General features: G+C 38.7%; 1 protein-coding gene across 5 annotated transcripts in view; it reads right to left on the minus strand.

Annotated features, from left to right (window-relative positions):
• Positions 1-18,234, minus strand: part of ANKIB1 (ankyrin repeat and IBR domain containing 1) — an 86,341-nt gene that overhangs the window by 62,592 nt on the left and 5,515 nt on the right. For 3 of the 5 annotated variants that reach the window (XM_026843777.1, XM_026843778.1, XM_026843774.1), the window contains exon 2: positions 6,114-6,378. In XM_026843777.1, the coding sequence (XP_026699578.1) occupies positions 6,114-6,301 (188 nt within the window). In that variant the 5' untranslated portion in view covers positions 6,302-6,378. Of the gene's footprint in view, positions 1-6,113; positions 6,379-9,637; positions 9,836-14,849; positions 15,154-18,234 lie in introns of those variants that run through there. The other 2 variants (XM_026843776.1, XM_026843775.1) reach the window with 2 other exon arrangements.

Here is an 18,234-nt window from a genome sequence, read left to right on the forward strand (position 1 = left end):
CTTTTCAGCCCAGGAATAGCAGCAACTGCTACAAACAATCCACTTTTGGCTTGAATATTCACAAAGTGCTCACAGTAGCAGTATGAAGCACACAATGAAGAAAATCTGTCACTGATCCAAAAAGCTTCCCGGCAAAGCTACAGCACTTAAAAGTCATGCCACAACACACAGAGCAAAACGACAGTTTATAGAAGGTGGCTTTTTTTCCCCCTTTTCAACCACAAGCAGTGTCTTCGTGACTTCAAGCCACTCCATCTCAGCCACCCTCTGGAAAAGCCTATTCTATTGTTGTATTTCAGGAGTGGATCACCAACAGCCAGCCAGACCCTAGCACATAACTTTTCACACTGATAGCAATTCTTTGAACAAAGCAGTCAGATGGTATTAAATGTACCTTAGGCAAAAAAAGCCTGAGGGCATCTAAAGTGCTTGATCGTTTGAAGACTGCATTTCCTAAAGAATATAAATTTCCTGTGTGCTCTTTCTCTGTAGTATTTTTACACCCATTTAGTGAATGAAACACAAACTATCCTCTTGAATAGGAAACTTGTGTTAAGACCTTCATTCATAGGGAATCACAATGAATGTTTATAGAGGAGTAAGCCCAATGGATATGTTGTACAAAGCTCTTAAAATCCATCTGTGAGTACTACGTATCTTTCATTATTTTTTGACGTTTCTGAGCACTACATAACTTTTTGCTCTTACTTCCAGAAGGCTTACCTATCACCCATTAGAGACTACTTATTTATTAGCTCACAGTGAACACAGTCTGAATAGTGACATCAATACAGTTTTGTGACACAGAGATGATACTGCTGAACTAGAGCTGTTAACAACCAAGGCAAACTTCTCTGAACCGTAGTGGTGAATCTAAGCACCACCAGCAGATGTCTAAAGACTGTAGCAGAAAATCACAGAATAAATCACACTCAAATTGTTCCTGCAGTATTTACAATACAGTCCAACAAAGAAAACTTGAAATGATAGTTCTTTGCTTCCAAAATGGAAAGTAACCATGTCATGTTTTCTGGAGAGATTTCAAAGGCATATATTTTTTCTTTGTACGTTTCTATTTTTAGTAAAAGGCCCCAGACTGTTATGGGCTGGCAAAGATGGTAATCCATGGGAGGCAAAGCTGCTGCGTCTCCACGTCTCCAGGTCCAGCCAGTAAAGAGGCTAGGCTGCATCCCAACAGACACACATGCAAACATACATATGCAACTCATGGTTGTCCACACATGTACGTGAACAGAAACACTCAGCACCCACATGACTACAGACAGCAGTGGAAAAAATATGCATATAAATAATGCTGATCCCTTTGGTAACTGGCTTTGGATGCTGTTTATCCCGTAACTGGTGCTGGATTACCTGGACCTGCCAGTTACCTCACACACACACACTGCAGATCATCAGTAACTGGTCCCTGGATCCTCTCATCTCCACTTGCCTTCAACAGGCCTTCTGGCTGACCTGTGGACTTAATTTTTGAAGTTTTGATTTGAAATGCAGCTCCCAGGCCACTTATCCTACTTGCTGATTAGTCCAGCTTGATATTCACTAGCCATTACACACTGATATATGTGCCGACATATGCATGCACTCTGGTCTCTCCAGCTGCTGGCACCTCAGGCTCAGGGATCCCTCTGTCATGAGGTCTCTACTTCAGTTGCTGGTACTCAGACCTACATACACAAAAGTGCACAAAGCAGAGTCCTGTGACCCAGGAAAATAATTAGAAATATGAGCTTAATGAGAAGATGGAACAGATGACAATGATTCAGGCATGGTCGGACCAACATCATGGTCTGAAAAGCCACCCATTTCCATATCACCAGCCCCTTTTAGCCCCTGCTCTGTTGTCCCAGACATGTTCCTCCCCAAATCACCTTGATCCCTGTACTGGGTTGACCTTCACTGGATGCCAGGTGCCCACCCAGCCACTCTCTCACTCTCCTTCCTCAACAGTACAGGGGGAGAAAATACAACAAAGCATCTTGTGGGTTAAGGACAAGAAGATGGCTCACCAATTACTGTCACTGGCAAAACAGACTCAACTTGGGGAAATTAATTTATTGTCAATTAATAATAGAGAAGTGTATTAAGAAATAAAAACAAAACTAACAACAGTTGCTACCCATTCTCCCTTGGCTCATCTGCACTCCTGACTCTTCCACTTCGTTCCCCACCAAACAGCAGTGGATGGGGAATGGGGGTTGTGATCTGTTCATAATGTTTCATCTCTGCTGCTCCTGCTCCTCTGCTACAGCATGGGGTCCCACCCACAGGATACAGTCCTTCCAGAACTGCTTCGATGTGGGTCTTTCCCACGGTCTGCAGTTCTTCAAGAGCTGCTCCAGTATGGGTCCTTTCCAGAGAGTGCAGTTCTTCAGGAACAGACTGCTCTAGTGTGGGTCCCCCACAGGGTCACAGGTCCTGCCAGAAATCCTGCTCCTATGTGGGCTCTCCATGGGCTGCAGCCTCCTTCAGGGCACATCCACGTGCTGCAGTGTGGGGTCCTCCACCGACTGCAGGGGCACAGCCTGCCTCACAATGGTCTTCACCATGGGCTGCAGGGGAATCTCTGCTCTGACACCTGGAGCACCTCCTCCCCCTCTTTCTTCTCTGGCCTTGGTGTCTGCAGGACTGTCTCACATTTTTTTCACTCCTCTCTCACAGCTGCTGTACAGCATTTTTTACCTTTTCTTAAATATGTTATCATGGAGCATCATGAGCATCACTGATAAGCTCAGCTTTGGCCAGTGGTGGGACTGTTTTGGGGCTGGCTGCAGCCAGTAAGTGTCCAGCATGGGGTAGCTCCTGATCTCTTCTCACAGAAGACACTCCTGCAGCCCCCTGCTACTAAAAATCTTGCCACATAAACCCAGTACAGTCCCCTTCTGTAGACTCCTCCTGACACGTATTAGAGCCAGGAGAGGGGGCAGTGGATGTCTCTCCTGTGACAGTCCTGGAGCAGGGGGCTCCTCCCTCTGATGAGCTTACTGGGATCCCTCCGCTGCTCTGCCTCTGGGCTCCCCTGTGCTCCGGAGGATAAGCCCGCCATCACACAATCTCACCCAAACTCTAACTATATAACTCTATTAAACCTGACAGAGAAAATGAGATAGCTGCTGTTACAGAGAACTGCTAAGCGCTATGTAATAACTTCTGGCAACTTCAAGCAATGCTTCAAAAATTCTTCCTGCTAATTAGCTGTGATCAGCAATTTTTGTTAAAACAAACTGATCTGTCAGGTAAACATTATTCAGGGCTGTAGACCAAAAAGAAGTTATATATTAACAGAATGTCTAACTGTTTTCCATTTTTTATTTCAACAAAGCTTTCTATGACACTCACGAAAAATTAACATAGAAACAATCCTAGTATTTTAACACAGTCTTGCTGAATCTTGTGAAAAGAAATTAACAGCAAATTTTCAAATGTTTACAGCTTGATTATACACTAAATCGAGTTTCTGTGCTGCAAGTGCTGGATGAAAGATGCAGCAGCCAGATGACTCGGACACCTTTTATAAAACAACTGTGCAGTTCAAAATCCTTATGAGAGTTTTGTTGGTTTAAGATTCTGCCAGTAGACTCTGTGCTGGATTACACAGTTTGTCCAGGTCAGGCGTTTTGCTTCACGATCCTTTCACCTCTCCTCCAGTTTCTTGTTTCTTCTCTTCTGAGATCACTATACCACAACGTCCTCAACTCCCTTTCATCACAAACTCAGTGCCTGTGCTTTCACTGTGTCCTTGGACAGTCACCACCAGCCATACATCTGGCAACAGGGACTTTGCCTTAGTATCTGGTAACAGCATTGTCAGATAGGATATTTCTAAACATCCCAGAATATCTCTCTCAGTACACCTTTTGCATAACAGAATACACTGACAACTACATCGCACTACTCTATTTTGAGAAAATTTCACACAGTGAATTGTAAAAAACACATGTCAGTTGATATCCACCTACAATAATACAAATATCAGCCTATACAGAAAAATTGAACTATATGGTATACATACAAGTAACATCTAGAGTTTGAACAAGAGGCTATTGTTGTTCCAAACCCAAAACCCAGATATTTGAGATAAATATAAAATATTATAGTATTATGGACATCTCATATTTGTAAATTTATTTCAAAACACAAACAGATTAAAATTAATTTATGTTCAGCTACTGTACTTCATCAGGAAATAGAAGCATTCATTTTAATATTCAATTTATTTAATCTCTGCCATATCCAGGACTTTCTGTAACAAAAGGAAGAGGCCTAACTAGAAATCACTTGTGCCCTTTCTCCTATCAACTTTGCAAATGGACACACTGTAAATCTGATATTTACTCACTCTTACTACTTTAGAGAAAAAGGCTACATTTTTGTGCAGCATGTCTTAGAGAGAAGTTCTGAACAAAGCCCTCAGAAAGATAGCAGAAAAGTAAATAGTAAAAAACCCTCAGCAAATTACTCCTAGCAACAGCAACGATTCTAACAGCCCAGGTCTTCAGAAGCACTCTAGCAAATAATGGCATCTTCATTATGTTTACTGGCAAAAAATGTATTTAAAACCTTGGACTCAAACTAGAAAAAAGAATTTTTATGATAATGTTTGCAATGTGTGTGAAATAAAACTGAGTTGTTCTTTAAGACTTAAATGCTAAAGGTCCCATGAAGCTAGTAGTAAAATATAATTTCTAAATTACCTTTTTTTTTTTAAAAAAAAAACAACCACAAAGCAATTATTCATGCGCTCATCATTATGGTGCAATATGAATTAACTAATGGACTGCTCAGAAGTCAGTAATTATGACTCCATTACTTTCCATATGTGCTGACAATTTCATGTGTCCTTGTTGTTTCAATGAGGCTATATTTTTTTAAGAGATATTTTCTTGAGAGAAATAACCTGAAAATCTCAGAGGAAAAAAAAAAAAAAATCATACAGAAAATGCAAATAAAAACTGGATGCTATATTAAATTTAGTTATTTTGCTCATATAATTAGAGAATCAAAATGGGGGAAGTTTGGAGATATTAAGAAACAAACAAATTCAATGATGAAATGAAAACATAAATTAAAAATAGAAATATAGAATATGGGGGGGAAGAGAAAAATATTTAGCAAAAATCAAGATAGATGAGAAGTTATAAAGTATAAAAACCTGTTTGGTGAATCTAAAACTGAGGAAAAATTTATGGTGGGAAGCCAGCTAGCTGGTAAAGCTACAGCTTATGAAGGACAAAACAAACCTTATGAATACCAAAGGCCCATCAGTAGATGTAAATACAGAGATGAAAAGAATATTAACAATAATACACTTCACTATATATTTCTGTTGTGTTTCCAAATACAAGGAAGAGGATATTTATGAAATTCTCTCGCTATCTCACTACCTACCGAAGAAGTGGTTTAGCAATGTCTACTCAGTACTAACTTCATGAAATACTACACCAGAACAGCTTGTACCTGCAACGTCTGGATATGGATAAAATGTTAATCTTTAATTGATCTTAGAGCACTGACAAAAATATAGAAGAATGGAAGTAGCTAACATTAGGAGTTGCCAAACATGTTGACTGTGACAATAATAAATTTACTCATTATCAAGATATTTATACTCACTGTTATTATCCAAAATGAAAAATAAAAGCTGCCTGAATAACGCAAGGATAAACATATATTGTGCCATCTGGAAGCAGATACCATCAGTATGGCATCCATTACGTACAGCTTTACAAACAGATTATTTTAAGACAAGAAAACACATCCAAAATGATGAAACAGTCTCTATTTTCAAAGAATTGTAGTATAGGAGTCTTCAGGAAGCAAGCGAAAACTGTCCCAGACTAAAGTTAGAAGGAAGGACAAAAATTCTAAATATAAAATTAGAACCTGTTATACCAGTCTGTAATTACAGACTAATTTGCATGTTTTCTATTACTACTTGAACATGCTACAAATTCTGTGTCTGTAACACACGTACACATATATGGACATATATGTACATGTGCAGACACGTAAGGTATTTATAACCTAGCTGACACTCTTGCATTTCTTAGGTCAGTTATTCACACCCAAGCAAAACTTCAAATCATACTTACCCCAGTATACGGTTCATTCCATGCCTAGCAGCATAATGGAGTGGAGTATTGTGCTGGTATGTTTCTCCATAAGAAGTATTTGGGTCAAGAGTTTCTTTTAGTTGAGGGTTGCTCTCATAGATTTGGCAGGCCAAGTTTTCATCTCCATTTATAAGAGCTTTGCGGAATTTGGTGGTTGTATTTCCCATGTTGCTATCCTAGCTATCAATGGCACTTTTTCCTTTCCCCTTCATCCACTTGTACACTTTTGTAACATGCTTCCAGCCTAAAAAGACAAACAATATTTCAGTTATTCTGCAAAACACTCTCCTAGATGAATTCACCCAGAGCTACAGTATTGTGAGCTGGCATATGAAGTAGTACATAGGGCCTGTAAACTCTACTTGTGAACTGCTGGAGTCCCTCTAGGTAAATACAAACAAATTTCTGATACTTCACAGATTATTTTCCTGATAAATTGTGCCATCTCCCAATGCAAATATCTTCACTACCTATATACTCTTTGAACATGCAGAAAAGAAAAAAAAATGGCCAACGTCCACTCATATAAGAAGATAGTGATAAATGCTGATTTTCCATGAAAAAGCAGTGAATTAGCAGTTAGAAGTGATTTCAAAACACAGTAGAACTAAAGCAGAATTCTTAAACAAGGAGGTAAAATTCTTCAAAAACATGCAAGAAAGCAGACATCAGTTTAACTTTTACTTAAAGAAGATCATGTAAAAATGTGCTTGAAGCACCTGTGCTTGTGTAGGTGGGTGTAAACAGCACCCTTCTGTGACAGCAAGATGAATGCACATGAACACAAGAATTACCATGGCTCCATCTTAACAGTTCTGCTAAACAGACTCTTAAAAAGACACCTAACCTCATTTTTAAAATGAAGCTTAGAGATCAACAATGAATGGGTCCACACAATGCCAGGCATTATACTGGCACAAAACAACTGTACCTTACAAGTACTTCAAAGTACTTTCCAGCTGTTACGCTGGGCTCGCAACTTTACCTGATGGAGAGGACCAGCAGATTGAGTTGCATAAAGACAGGGCAGACAGAGCATCTCCACTCATGAGATGGAGTAAGAGAAGCTTATCAGGTCATGCAGTCAGAAAGAGCACACATTGGTTTATGTCAGAGGGACAGACAGGGGACTCAGCACCAGGCTACAGCTGGTAGCACAGTGAACCATCTAGGAGGTCTCTTTTGTGCATGAGTCATCCCATCCAGACTGCTCCACTCCAGACCTTTCACCCCACAAAGGACACACTGGGATACAAATATGCCAGGCACAGCAGGTTAGGAAACCGAGACTTTTATGTTGGGCATACATAAACAGAAAGGGCAGGAGCTGCTTCGTGCCCAGTACCTTATATTCAACTAGTTGGGACTATCTCAAAACTTGTATTTCTACACTGGCATTCCAGCACAATTACTGGTGCCCAGACAGCCTTACAGAGAGAAGAAAGAGAGGAATCCAAGGAGTCTAGAGCTCCAGAAAATCCAAGGAAATCAGGATGCGGATGCAATTCATTGAAAAGGATTTGGGGAAACCTGGGGAAGAGCTGCAATGAGATATTTTTGTTTGACCAGAGAAGTTCTTCCATGAGCTACTTTCAGCTACTGTTGTGAACTTACATGTCATGTTGCATCTCACTCTTACTATAGCTTTGCTCAGATCCCATTCTGCATGAGATCCTTCCAGTTTTGCACTGTCTCCTCTCTGCAGTTTCTGAGAGGTCCTTTCTTGAAGTAGAGGGAAAATACCACTTTCATCTTAATCTCACGAGTGCAGTCAGGGTCATATGAGCAGGAGAGTGGTGGCCTTGGTGGCCCTCACTTTCATCCCCTTTTCCTACAAAACCCTGGTGAGGTAACCCTTATTTTGGAGTTGTTGTGCCCTACCTTTTGATGTTATTGTGTGAGAAAATGACACAGCTAAATCAGCTGACTCACATGCTAAACATGCTGCCAATGTTCTCCTCTGTGTTACCTAACAAGCAACTGCAATAAGCAGCCAAAAGTTTCTCATAATAACAATAGTAATAAAGTAGGCATTAATCTCAAAGCAAATGCACACTCTTCATATGTTTAGTTATATACACAAGTCAAAGCCCTGATTCTTCAATCACACTTAGGATTCTGCAGCATTTTGTATCTTTCCATCATCTCTATATTTTAAAGTATAAGCATGCAGATACTATGCAGATATAATATTTATATTCCTGAAGAAAGCCGCTACATGTTCACATCACCATGTCACAGCTCTCAGTGCTGCAGATTAATGTGTTTTCAGATGCAGAAACAACTGTATTACTTCAAATATTGGACAGTTTCAGGCTTTAATAAAAAACTGTACAAACACAAGAAAATTTCTAGATTCCAATCAGCCAGCAGTTCATATTACCTTTAACAGCTAGAATCTCAAAAACAACTTGAATGAATGATTTCCAGTAAAGTTTGTTAAAGAGGGTGCTGAGAGTATAAGGAGATAAGATGGTGCCCTCAGTCTGAGAGGAAGCTGGGGCAGGGTGGTACTGTTGAGATACTGGAGATCTGAGTGGATTTAGGCAGGGGTCTGAAAATGCATGGGCAAACTGAGGGTCTGTGTAGGGTGGCTCTACAGAACTAAAAAGGTCGTTAATGCATTGCAGAAAAGATAAAAATTGTAAATTTCATTAATTCTACTGCATACAGAACAAATTTTGTTTTTGGTAGAATATGGATATATTATATAGCAGCACACTCTTCAACTAAGAATATAAAAGATGTAGGCACATTGCTTGAACTATTATGTACATTAGTGTAACATCTGGGAATTTTAGGAATATGCAGGATGTACGGCATGTCACTGAACAAAACAGCAATATCTGCTTCCATAAAAAAGCTTACAGCCTATGTGCAGAATAAAGGGTTATATATGATACAGACATGATATAGAAAGGTGAACAAAATAAAGAGTAAAATACTTGTCTGCATAACAGGACCACTCTCCAAATGAAAAGATTCTTGGTCAAAGGAAAGGGAGAATTTGAAGGATTATGAAGCAGAGCAATGATGTGGCTTTGAACAGACACAAGTGAAACTCCCTGCAAATCCAAGAATCAGCTTAGAGCTATTGAAAATTTAGCAAATGGCTAATGTAACTATAGTCATCACATTATCAAAATAAAAAGAAAGATGACAGAATGGGCATAGTCCATAAAAGTCCACCAGGTGAAGATAAATGGCTTATATTTGATGTGATAGCAAGAAACAAACTGCTGGAAAAATGCAAGGAGAGAAGCGACAAGGTCAAAACTAACACAGAGAACAATTCCCTATTTAAAATACATGATATGATAAACTGTACTAATGCCTTTCACCTTCATACAGCATCCACAAGGTCTTTCACCTTTAACATTACAACAGGCATTAGCCTTTTACTCTTTGGAAATTTGGTGGGCCACGCTGTAGTTTTTTGTGAATCACCCCTTAGACATGCCAGCAGAAATACAGAAAGACAGGGGAGAAAGCTGCTTCTGTACCTTGGCTGTAACAGTTGGCTCCCAGCTGTTTGGAAGTCCAGAAGAAACCAAGATGTGACAGCTGCTGCCTCTCTCAAGCTGCTGTGGCTCATGAGTGCCCTGCTGTAAAATATTCAAGATCTGCCCATTTGCAGTCTTCAGTTCATCTTTTAGCTAACAGACCAACTACATCTGCTACCAAAGAAACCTCTACTTCAACTGAAGGAGAAAAAGAACAAAATACAAACTGATAAAACAAGCTTCTTGATCTAAAAATGGCTGAAAAGGGGCCACTCTGCCTTTTTTTGTGGTTGTTTGGTTGGGGTTTTTTTTGTTGTGTTTTTTTTTTGTTGTTTTTTTTTGGTTGTTGGTTTTTTTTTTCCCATTTAGAGCTTCCAACCCGTTATATGTTCTCAGAGGACAGTAAGCTAACAAGGTCAATGCTGGAAACAGGCAATGATTCAGAGAACGGAAACATGGTTCACTCTTTCAACCTCTCATTTCATGTTTTTGAAGGTGAAGGACAAGCAATACATATATTCCCTCCTGAAAGGGGGAAAAACAGGTGGCAAGGAAGGGCCCTGGAAGGCCCAGCCAGTCCACAACTGCAGGGATCTGGAAAACACCTGTGGGGTGAATACAGCAATTGGTAAAGCAGTTTCAGAAGCAACTAGGATAGTGTGCAGTGTCAGTGTTACCAGTCTTGCTTTGCTATCTTATAAACCCCACACTGAAAATCCTTAGGCTAATTTTCAATGTGCTGTATTATAGAAACATCACAATGGAACAAAAATGACAACAGGAAAATAACAATTTTCAAGTATTTTATCTTAATAAAGTGAGACTTGAATAGAATTTTACAGGGCAAAGACATTTGTTTTGTAGGTAGACCTATTCACTAAATTTTTTGTTAACAGAAGGGCTATATCATAGCCTTTACCATAACCTCGTAACATTTATCATAACCACAAACAACATACCTTTTACACCAAAGAACACAGGAAAAGCTAAATGCAATGTTTGCTAATTATATCCCATATTATTTTAGAATTCCAAATATAAACCATCTCATTCAAAAATCAGAAACTGTATTTTTTACTCTACTCTACTATACTCTACTAAACAGAAGTTCCAGCTTAAAACAAAAACCAAAATATTGGTCACACAACCAATATAAGGAGAGATTCTTACAAACTCGGTCAGGGACATCACACTTCTCTGCTTTGCAAATGAACAGTAAACATTCAATGGGCTTATTAGCAACACTGTTAAAAGCAACCCTTTGATATCATAGTTCTATAAATATTTAACAAAGAAACAGCCACTCTCATAGGAGCTTGAAGACTGAGTACAAGATGAAAAGAAGGGTAAATACAGAAAGACATGGGTAGAGCAAGGTAACAAGAAGATTTTGAGAGCAATTGCACCAGCTGCCCACTTACTATTGATTTTTCCATGGGCATCATCATAAAGTGAGTCTGAAAAAGGACAACAGTAATGGCTTAGTATCATTTTAGGAGTTCCTCCTTTGAAATAGTGCCACAGCACCTGCTAGAAATTTATAATGAATGATAAAATATTGTACAAGTGGAATCAGATTAAGTATTTTTGAAACATCCTACTTCTAACACTCATTTAGGAACCATGTAATGAACACACAAGTCTTTCATGAGATGACATACCTCTCTCAATGTACGTTTGATTTGCTTTAATACTGAAGCAGAATTTCTCACTGAACGCAGCACTAGTACATGATCATACAGCAGCCTTTCTGTATCTTGTGGGAATGAAGAAAAAGGGAGGCACAATGTACTACACTGTACTGAAATCTATCAAAATCGGTAAAAAATACTCAGGTTTAACTATAAGAAAAAGCCATATATTTCTTGCACCAAAAAATCTATTATCTATATAACGAGCAAAGATCAGCAATGGATCTAATCATCATTTGTAACCATTATTTTACATGGTAACACTATGCAATTCCACAGTTTAATCCCAAAAAGTCTGAATACAATGTACAGCTTAAAAAAAGTGCACTTCTTATTTGATGAAAGTAGTTTTTCAAGTAAACTGTAAGAACATTATTGTGGAATAGCTAAGTGAGCCAAGCTCAAACAAGTAAGACTTTACATAGCCCCTCATCATTAAAACTTACTATTATTAAAATAAAACACTTTATTGACTAAAATTAGTGTAAACTACATTGTTTCTACACCCTTGGAAGGGCAAGTGACAATGAACTGCTTACACAAAAAGGATAAAGAAAAAATATATCAAAGCTACTTGTTTTTCAAAAGCACCTAGCTTTTTCTGAAAGTATAAAATTCTATATTGCATTCTAAAAGCATCTTCCATTTCAAGCACAGTTAGCTCAAAAGGTAACTATTTTATTTGCTTTGGATACTGTAGTTAAACAGCTCATTTTTAAAGGCTGAGTTTCTAAAATATTTACTGTGGAGTCTGTCCTGCATTATAAATCACAATTTATTGCAGAAGGGAATCATGAACATCTTCATGGTTTAGGAGAAAGCCTAGTAACCCGGTATGCTCTGAAGTGTCACATCATGATGTAGGCAATTTTAATCCTCACTAGCGGGATGGACTAGCACAAACGAAGCAAGTCGAAGTAGAAAAAGTCCTGGTTAGTGGTCCTCTTCCTCCCTGCCCCTTCCCTCTCTGGAAAGTAAAGAGAGAGCACCCCAATGCCAAAATTGTTCACTTTACCAAAAGGACAAAATTAAAAATGAAACATTCAAATGTGCATACCTATTTTATGTATGGCTATCGGAGATGTCTACAATTAAGATGTGCAGAAAAAGTTATCTGCCCAATTTTAATTAATGGGAAAAAATATATCTTGCTGGATACCTGCACCTGGAGGAACATTTCTGCAAAGTTTTAAGTAACAAATGCACTAGCAAAGCTGGAGAATCGAGTTATGGAAAAGTGATGGTGCAGGGGCTTGTTCGGTTTTGGTGTGTTTGGTTTTGGTGTTTGCTTTTTTTTTTTTTTAGCACACTGAAATATTCTAAGGTTTGTGCCAAAAGTTGTGAAGTCATCAACAGGAAATGATGAAAGCATCTCTGCCACTTCAAACCTCTGTGAATGGAGCTTGACATTATCAAATTCAGTATTACATTTTACACGTCAAAGTACAGACCAAAACCACAACTGATATGCCAACATCTCACCCTTTGTAAAATGATCACCAATATAATGTTCTCTGTGTTTTAAAATACCAAAGTTGAAATGTGGCAATAATGTTGACAGTTGACTTGAATCAAACATAAGGTAGGGCAGTGAGACAATTAATTGCTTCCTCATTTATTATGTTTGTGGGATAGAGTCTAGTAACTTATGTTACAACCTTTTTATGCTGGCATATGTATCCACAGAGGACTTAAAGTTATTGCTCAACTCAGTAATTTGAGACTTTGGCTTCCTGACTCAGGCACAAAGACTTTCATCCAGGTGGAGTATTTTCTTTCGGATGCACTTTTTTCACAACTCCATTTTTCTGAGAATAAATGGATTTTAAGCATGGCTTTAGTTTTCTTTCCATTTATACGCTTACTGGTATGCAGCAGGGCAGCAGCCGTAGCGACCTAGAAGCAGTTACCACTTTAAGGAAAAAATTCTGCGTAGATGTAGCTAAAGTAATTGCTACATTAATTTTGATGGTGTTGTCTACAGTACTTGCATTCACCATCTAAATGAAATGTGGTAAATCCACTGTGGGGTAGATACATATACACATGGCAGGACAGACAAGATACTGTGCAGCCAAATCAAAGGTATACTGTGATAGTTAGATGAAGACAGCATCCCTGCAGATAGTCAAGGGGGAAAAAAAATAAAAATCCAGTGACACAAGTTAAAAGGAGCATCTGTTTTGGTTTGTCCTTTTTGGTGGGTTTTTTTTTAAATCCTTAGGGAGCAGCAATTCAGTACAACAGAACAAAAGAGTTATGATTCTGTAATTATGCACTGGAAAGTCCAATAGTCTCACCTGTAATTGCAGATCATTTCCTATTCATTCCAGGGTACCAGGCCTTTAGATAATTATTTTAAAAGTAACAACAAAACTCTCAAAGTTCTGTGAAGTCCAGATAGCACTTTGGAGTTTTTCCCAATGCACTGTGTGTCAAGGACTTAATAATCTGATTCAATTTGCTCTACCTTAGTTACTGATACAAGAGAGATATTCTTCTTAAGGGTCTTTTTAGGCTCCTGTCATAAAATACTGCAGAACTCTTTTAGGGCTAGTCTTTCACTCTTCAGGTTAAGTAGACTAACCAAATCTCAAATGATATAAAATACCTGTACCTAATGTAATACCAACACTACCACCCTAAGACCTTCTCTATCTAGATCAGAAGGCAAAGAAGCACAAAAAGAAATGTTTGACATTTTATTAGATTAAGTCAAGCTAAAGACAGACATGCTTAATAATTCTGGCATTTTAATCTCAAGAACACTGTTTGTTTTAGTATAAAAAGCTCACTATAGACTGTTCCACTGACTAAAGTAACTCAATACACTTTTGATATAGTGCATAAAACAGTTCAATAAATGTCTGTAAAAGTGACCTCTCTACCACAGGTCAACGCTGATAGCACCACTTTTTCATCAAGAAGTGAACAAATATCACCCAGACCCTATATAAAGAAGTACCAGCAGCTGATGACTCACAGGACAGTTAGCATCAGTGATAAGCTAAAGAATGTGAATGAACCACAGACTGGTAATGTTCTTAACCAGTGCAACATTTCTCATGCTGACAGCACAAGAACCCTGTTCAGGTAGTGTAATGCTTCTCTGATTGGTTTCTCCTTACCCTTGCACGCACATCATGCGTCAGCTGGGATGGGAGCCTCTTTGCAAAAAAGACTCAAACACATTTTGTTTAACAACAGCTGAGCAACAGCTCAATTCAATTAAAGACAAATATGTGTCCCCTGCAAAATCAGTTTCAACAGACCAAAACAGTGCAGTGAAACCACCACCAAGAGTTACAAGGCAATGGTTTACAGAGTAATGGACAAATGCGGCAAACTCACGCTGTATGGAGCAAAAAGTCTGAAGAAATCTGTGTATTCCCATCAGATTGACCTGCTTAGAAAAACCATGGGTAAAGACAACCAGTAGTGGAGAGCAGTTAGGACATGAAACAGGAATGAAGATGGCAGTGCAAACAGCTACAGAAAAACCTACAGGAAGCCTGACTTACCAATATAAAGAGGGTGCAATGTGTCTTGACCCTGGCCTTGACTGAATCCAGGATATATTTTTCCAGCATGTTTGCTCAGCTTAACAGAATTTAAAAGCCATGTTAAGATTCAGGTAAACAAGTCTGAAACTGCACTGCAGCCTAAAGCCAACCCTCTGGAGAGCCTCTGGTAAAATCTGGCCAGCCAAAAGCTTTAATTATCATTATCAGTGGTGTTAAAGTGATACAATTAAAAGCAAAACTCTTTGGCTGCCAAGGCATATCGACAGAAAGCAAAAATAAAGAGGACGGCAACACAGGGCTGCTCAAAAGTACATTCCTCTCACAGTAAAATCTGAAAACCCTTTATACATTTAGAAACCTTAGCATGCTCCTGAAACAGAAGTCTCTCAGTTTGAGGAAGCATTTTCACAGGAAAGAGGATCAGTTGGTAAGGTCAAACTGTCACTGGATCTTGTAAATATGCAAGAGGCTTACATGGTGGATCTTAAAAAGTGAGGATAGCTAGTACACATGGTCAGCCAACTGCAATCAGACTGTACATACTAAGCATTGTTCCACCACTTTCTAAAAGTCAGTGCATTTCAAAAACTACTGGTTTTATAAACAGCAATGTATTTTAAAAAAAATAAGAACAGAAATGTAAGCAAACAAATAAATACAGAATTTTCAGTGTAGAATCTCCCAAAACATCATGCTGTATTTCAAATTGTTGGAGGAAAGCAACAATCACAGCATCCTACCACTGACTCCTGACTCGTAACTACACAACTGAGAGGACCAGTGCTTGATCTGTAGACTGCCGGTAGTCTGTAGGTTGCACATTCTGAATAAACTAAGAAACACTGACTGTAATTTCTCTATTATTATCCAATTATTAAATGAAAGCACTGAAAAGAATATTACATACCATTTCAAGGAATATGCAATGTGTGCAGAGTTCTGTTCACTTAAGCTATGCTTGCAAGAGAGAAGGATTACATCTCTACTTGATGCATTATAATTATTTCATAAATATCTATGGAATGAAACTCTGTAAAATATACTCTACTTATATTAAAGATGTATCCGTTTCTATGCTATTCAAGTGCGAGGTGAGGAAAGCCCATTCAACTGTTCGAGAAAGATGACGAACAATGTTCACAAATGTACCAGACTAGAAACAAACAAGCACATACTTTTATTGTTTCCTGGAAGCATTCTTATGTGCTGGTTTTGTTCTCCATAAAGCTAAAAGACAATGTGACCCCACTGATCTTTCAAAGAGATCTTGATTTTTTTCAGATGAATGAACAAATCAATTTCCTTTTAACAAAGAGGTAATTTAACTGGTCAGCACTCCTTCAGAGCAACAGATTCATTTAAGGTCTAAACACAGAATCCAGGAGATCACTGTGTGTCTAAAATGAGACAGATTCCCACAACAAACTGTATTTTCTATGCAGCACTTCACAAGCATTTTACGACATTTCTAAGAGACAACTTTAGGAACTATTTAGCTCTTTCTACTCCAAGAGGTACACACCCTGCTTGTCATGGTGCTAAGTTCCCAGAATCTCAAGAGTCATCATTGCTAAGAATGAGCCATTCAAGTAACCTGCAGTGACAAGGATCATCACTTGCACCTTATTTATGCCAGAAAATTAGCAGAACTGCAACTGCTGCACTTCTGATAAAATATTTAATATACCCACTGGCAAAATTCTGACTCTGGCAGGGAAATGGCAAAAGATATATTGGATCTAATCTAACATTAATTTACACAAACACATAACTTGAAGAAATATTTTTAACTTTTGCCAGAACACCTCTGCTGCAATATTGGGCTGGTTTTCTCACTGCATACAAACTGTTTAATCATTTACATAAAGGCTGTGGGTAACAAAATTTAATTATACTATGTCACAGTTTGTATTTATGAAGATTATTCTTGACTTTAGTGTAGTTATAATGAAACACAACCTTGTTGCATGATAATTATTTTTGGCTTCAAGATAAGTATCAAGCCAAAGAAAACGCAGAGAGAAAGAATAAACCTTACTTAGAAAATCCAAAACAACCTGAGCTTGAATCACAGAATGGTTTGGGTTGGAAGTGACCTTTATAGATCATCATGTTCAACGCTCCTACCATGGGCAGGGACATCTTTCAGTAAATCAGGTTGCTCAAAGCCCTGTCCAACCTGGCCTTGAACACTTTTCCAATGGTGGGGCATCCACAACATCTCTGGGCAACCTGTTCCAGTGTCTCACCACTCTCATTATAAAAAATTTCTTCCTTATTTCCAACACAAATCTATGCACTTTCGGTTTAAAACCATTGTCCCTTGTACTGTCACTACAGCCCTTGGTAAAAGTCTCTCTCTGAATTTCTTGTAAACCCTCATTTATATACTGAAAGGCTGCAACAAGGTCTCTCTGGAGTCTTCTCTTCTCCAGAGTGAACAACCCCAGATCTCTCAGCCTTTCTTCACAGGAGAGGTGTTCCAGCTCTCTGACCATTTTCATGGTCCTCCTCTGGACCTGCTCCAACAGGTCCGTGTCTTTCCTGTACTGGGGACCCCACAGCTGGACATGGTGTTCCAAGTGGGGTCTCATGAGAGGAGAGCAGAGTAGAGGGGGAGAATCACCCCCCTCAACCCACTAGCCACACAGTTCTATTAGTTCTTATATAATCTCTCCTATTAACATAATCAACATACCTAAAACCTGATCCAGACACTAATACCATAGAAATGATTGTCATTCTGTCTAGAATACTGTTATTGACCTTTCCTATGTAAGGCAAGGAATGGAGTAAAAAGAAATGCAAATTACCAGAGTCCCTTATTTTGCAAATCAGACCTATCTGGCAACAAAATTGCATGACACAGAACAGAGTATACAGGATTAAAGTTACAAAGATTTTCACGAATGGGTCTAAAAAAAATATTCTGTTTTACCCAAGTAATACAATCTTTAAGACTAATTTAGATGATCTTCAGCTATTAACTTCAAGCTTCCACCAGAAGTAACCGTTCAGACAGTGGGATCATAAAATAGCTAACAGTGCTTGATGGTTAGTGGAACTTTCTCCATGATCACACCTAGAGGTCATGCTGAAGCTAGACAGAGAAAACAGTAACAGCACTTATGCCACTTCTTCTATGCTCTCACTACTCCTGCTGGCAACCAGGTAAGGTAGTGGAAAAGGAGAAGCAGGGAGTAACAAGCCTGGCTGGATTGCCAGGAGCAAGAAAATACAGCAAACAAGGGAAAACAGTTTGCAGTAGTCAGTGGGTGTAAAGTGAAAACAGAAAGGACACTACAAAAACTTGATCATCCATGGGCCAGTCACACAAGCTAAATAAGACAAAACTAGCAGATGTTCATTTAAACTTAATGAC

The sequence above is a fragment of the Athene cunicularia genome, assembly GCF_003259725.1.
Source record: "Athene cunicularia isolate RWA chromosome 2 unlocalized genomic scaffold, athCun1 chr2_part1, whole genome shotgun sequence".
In the NCBI taxonomy this organism is placed as follows: Eukaryota; Metazoa; Chordata; class Aves; order Strigiformes; family Strigidae; genus Athene; species Athene cunicularia.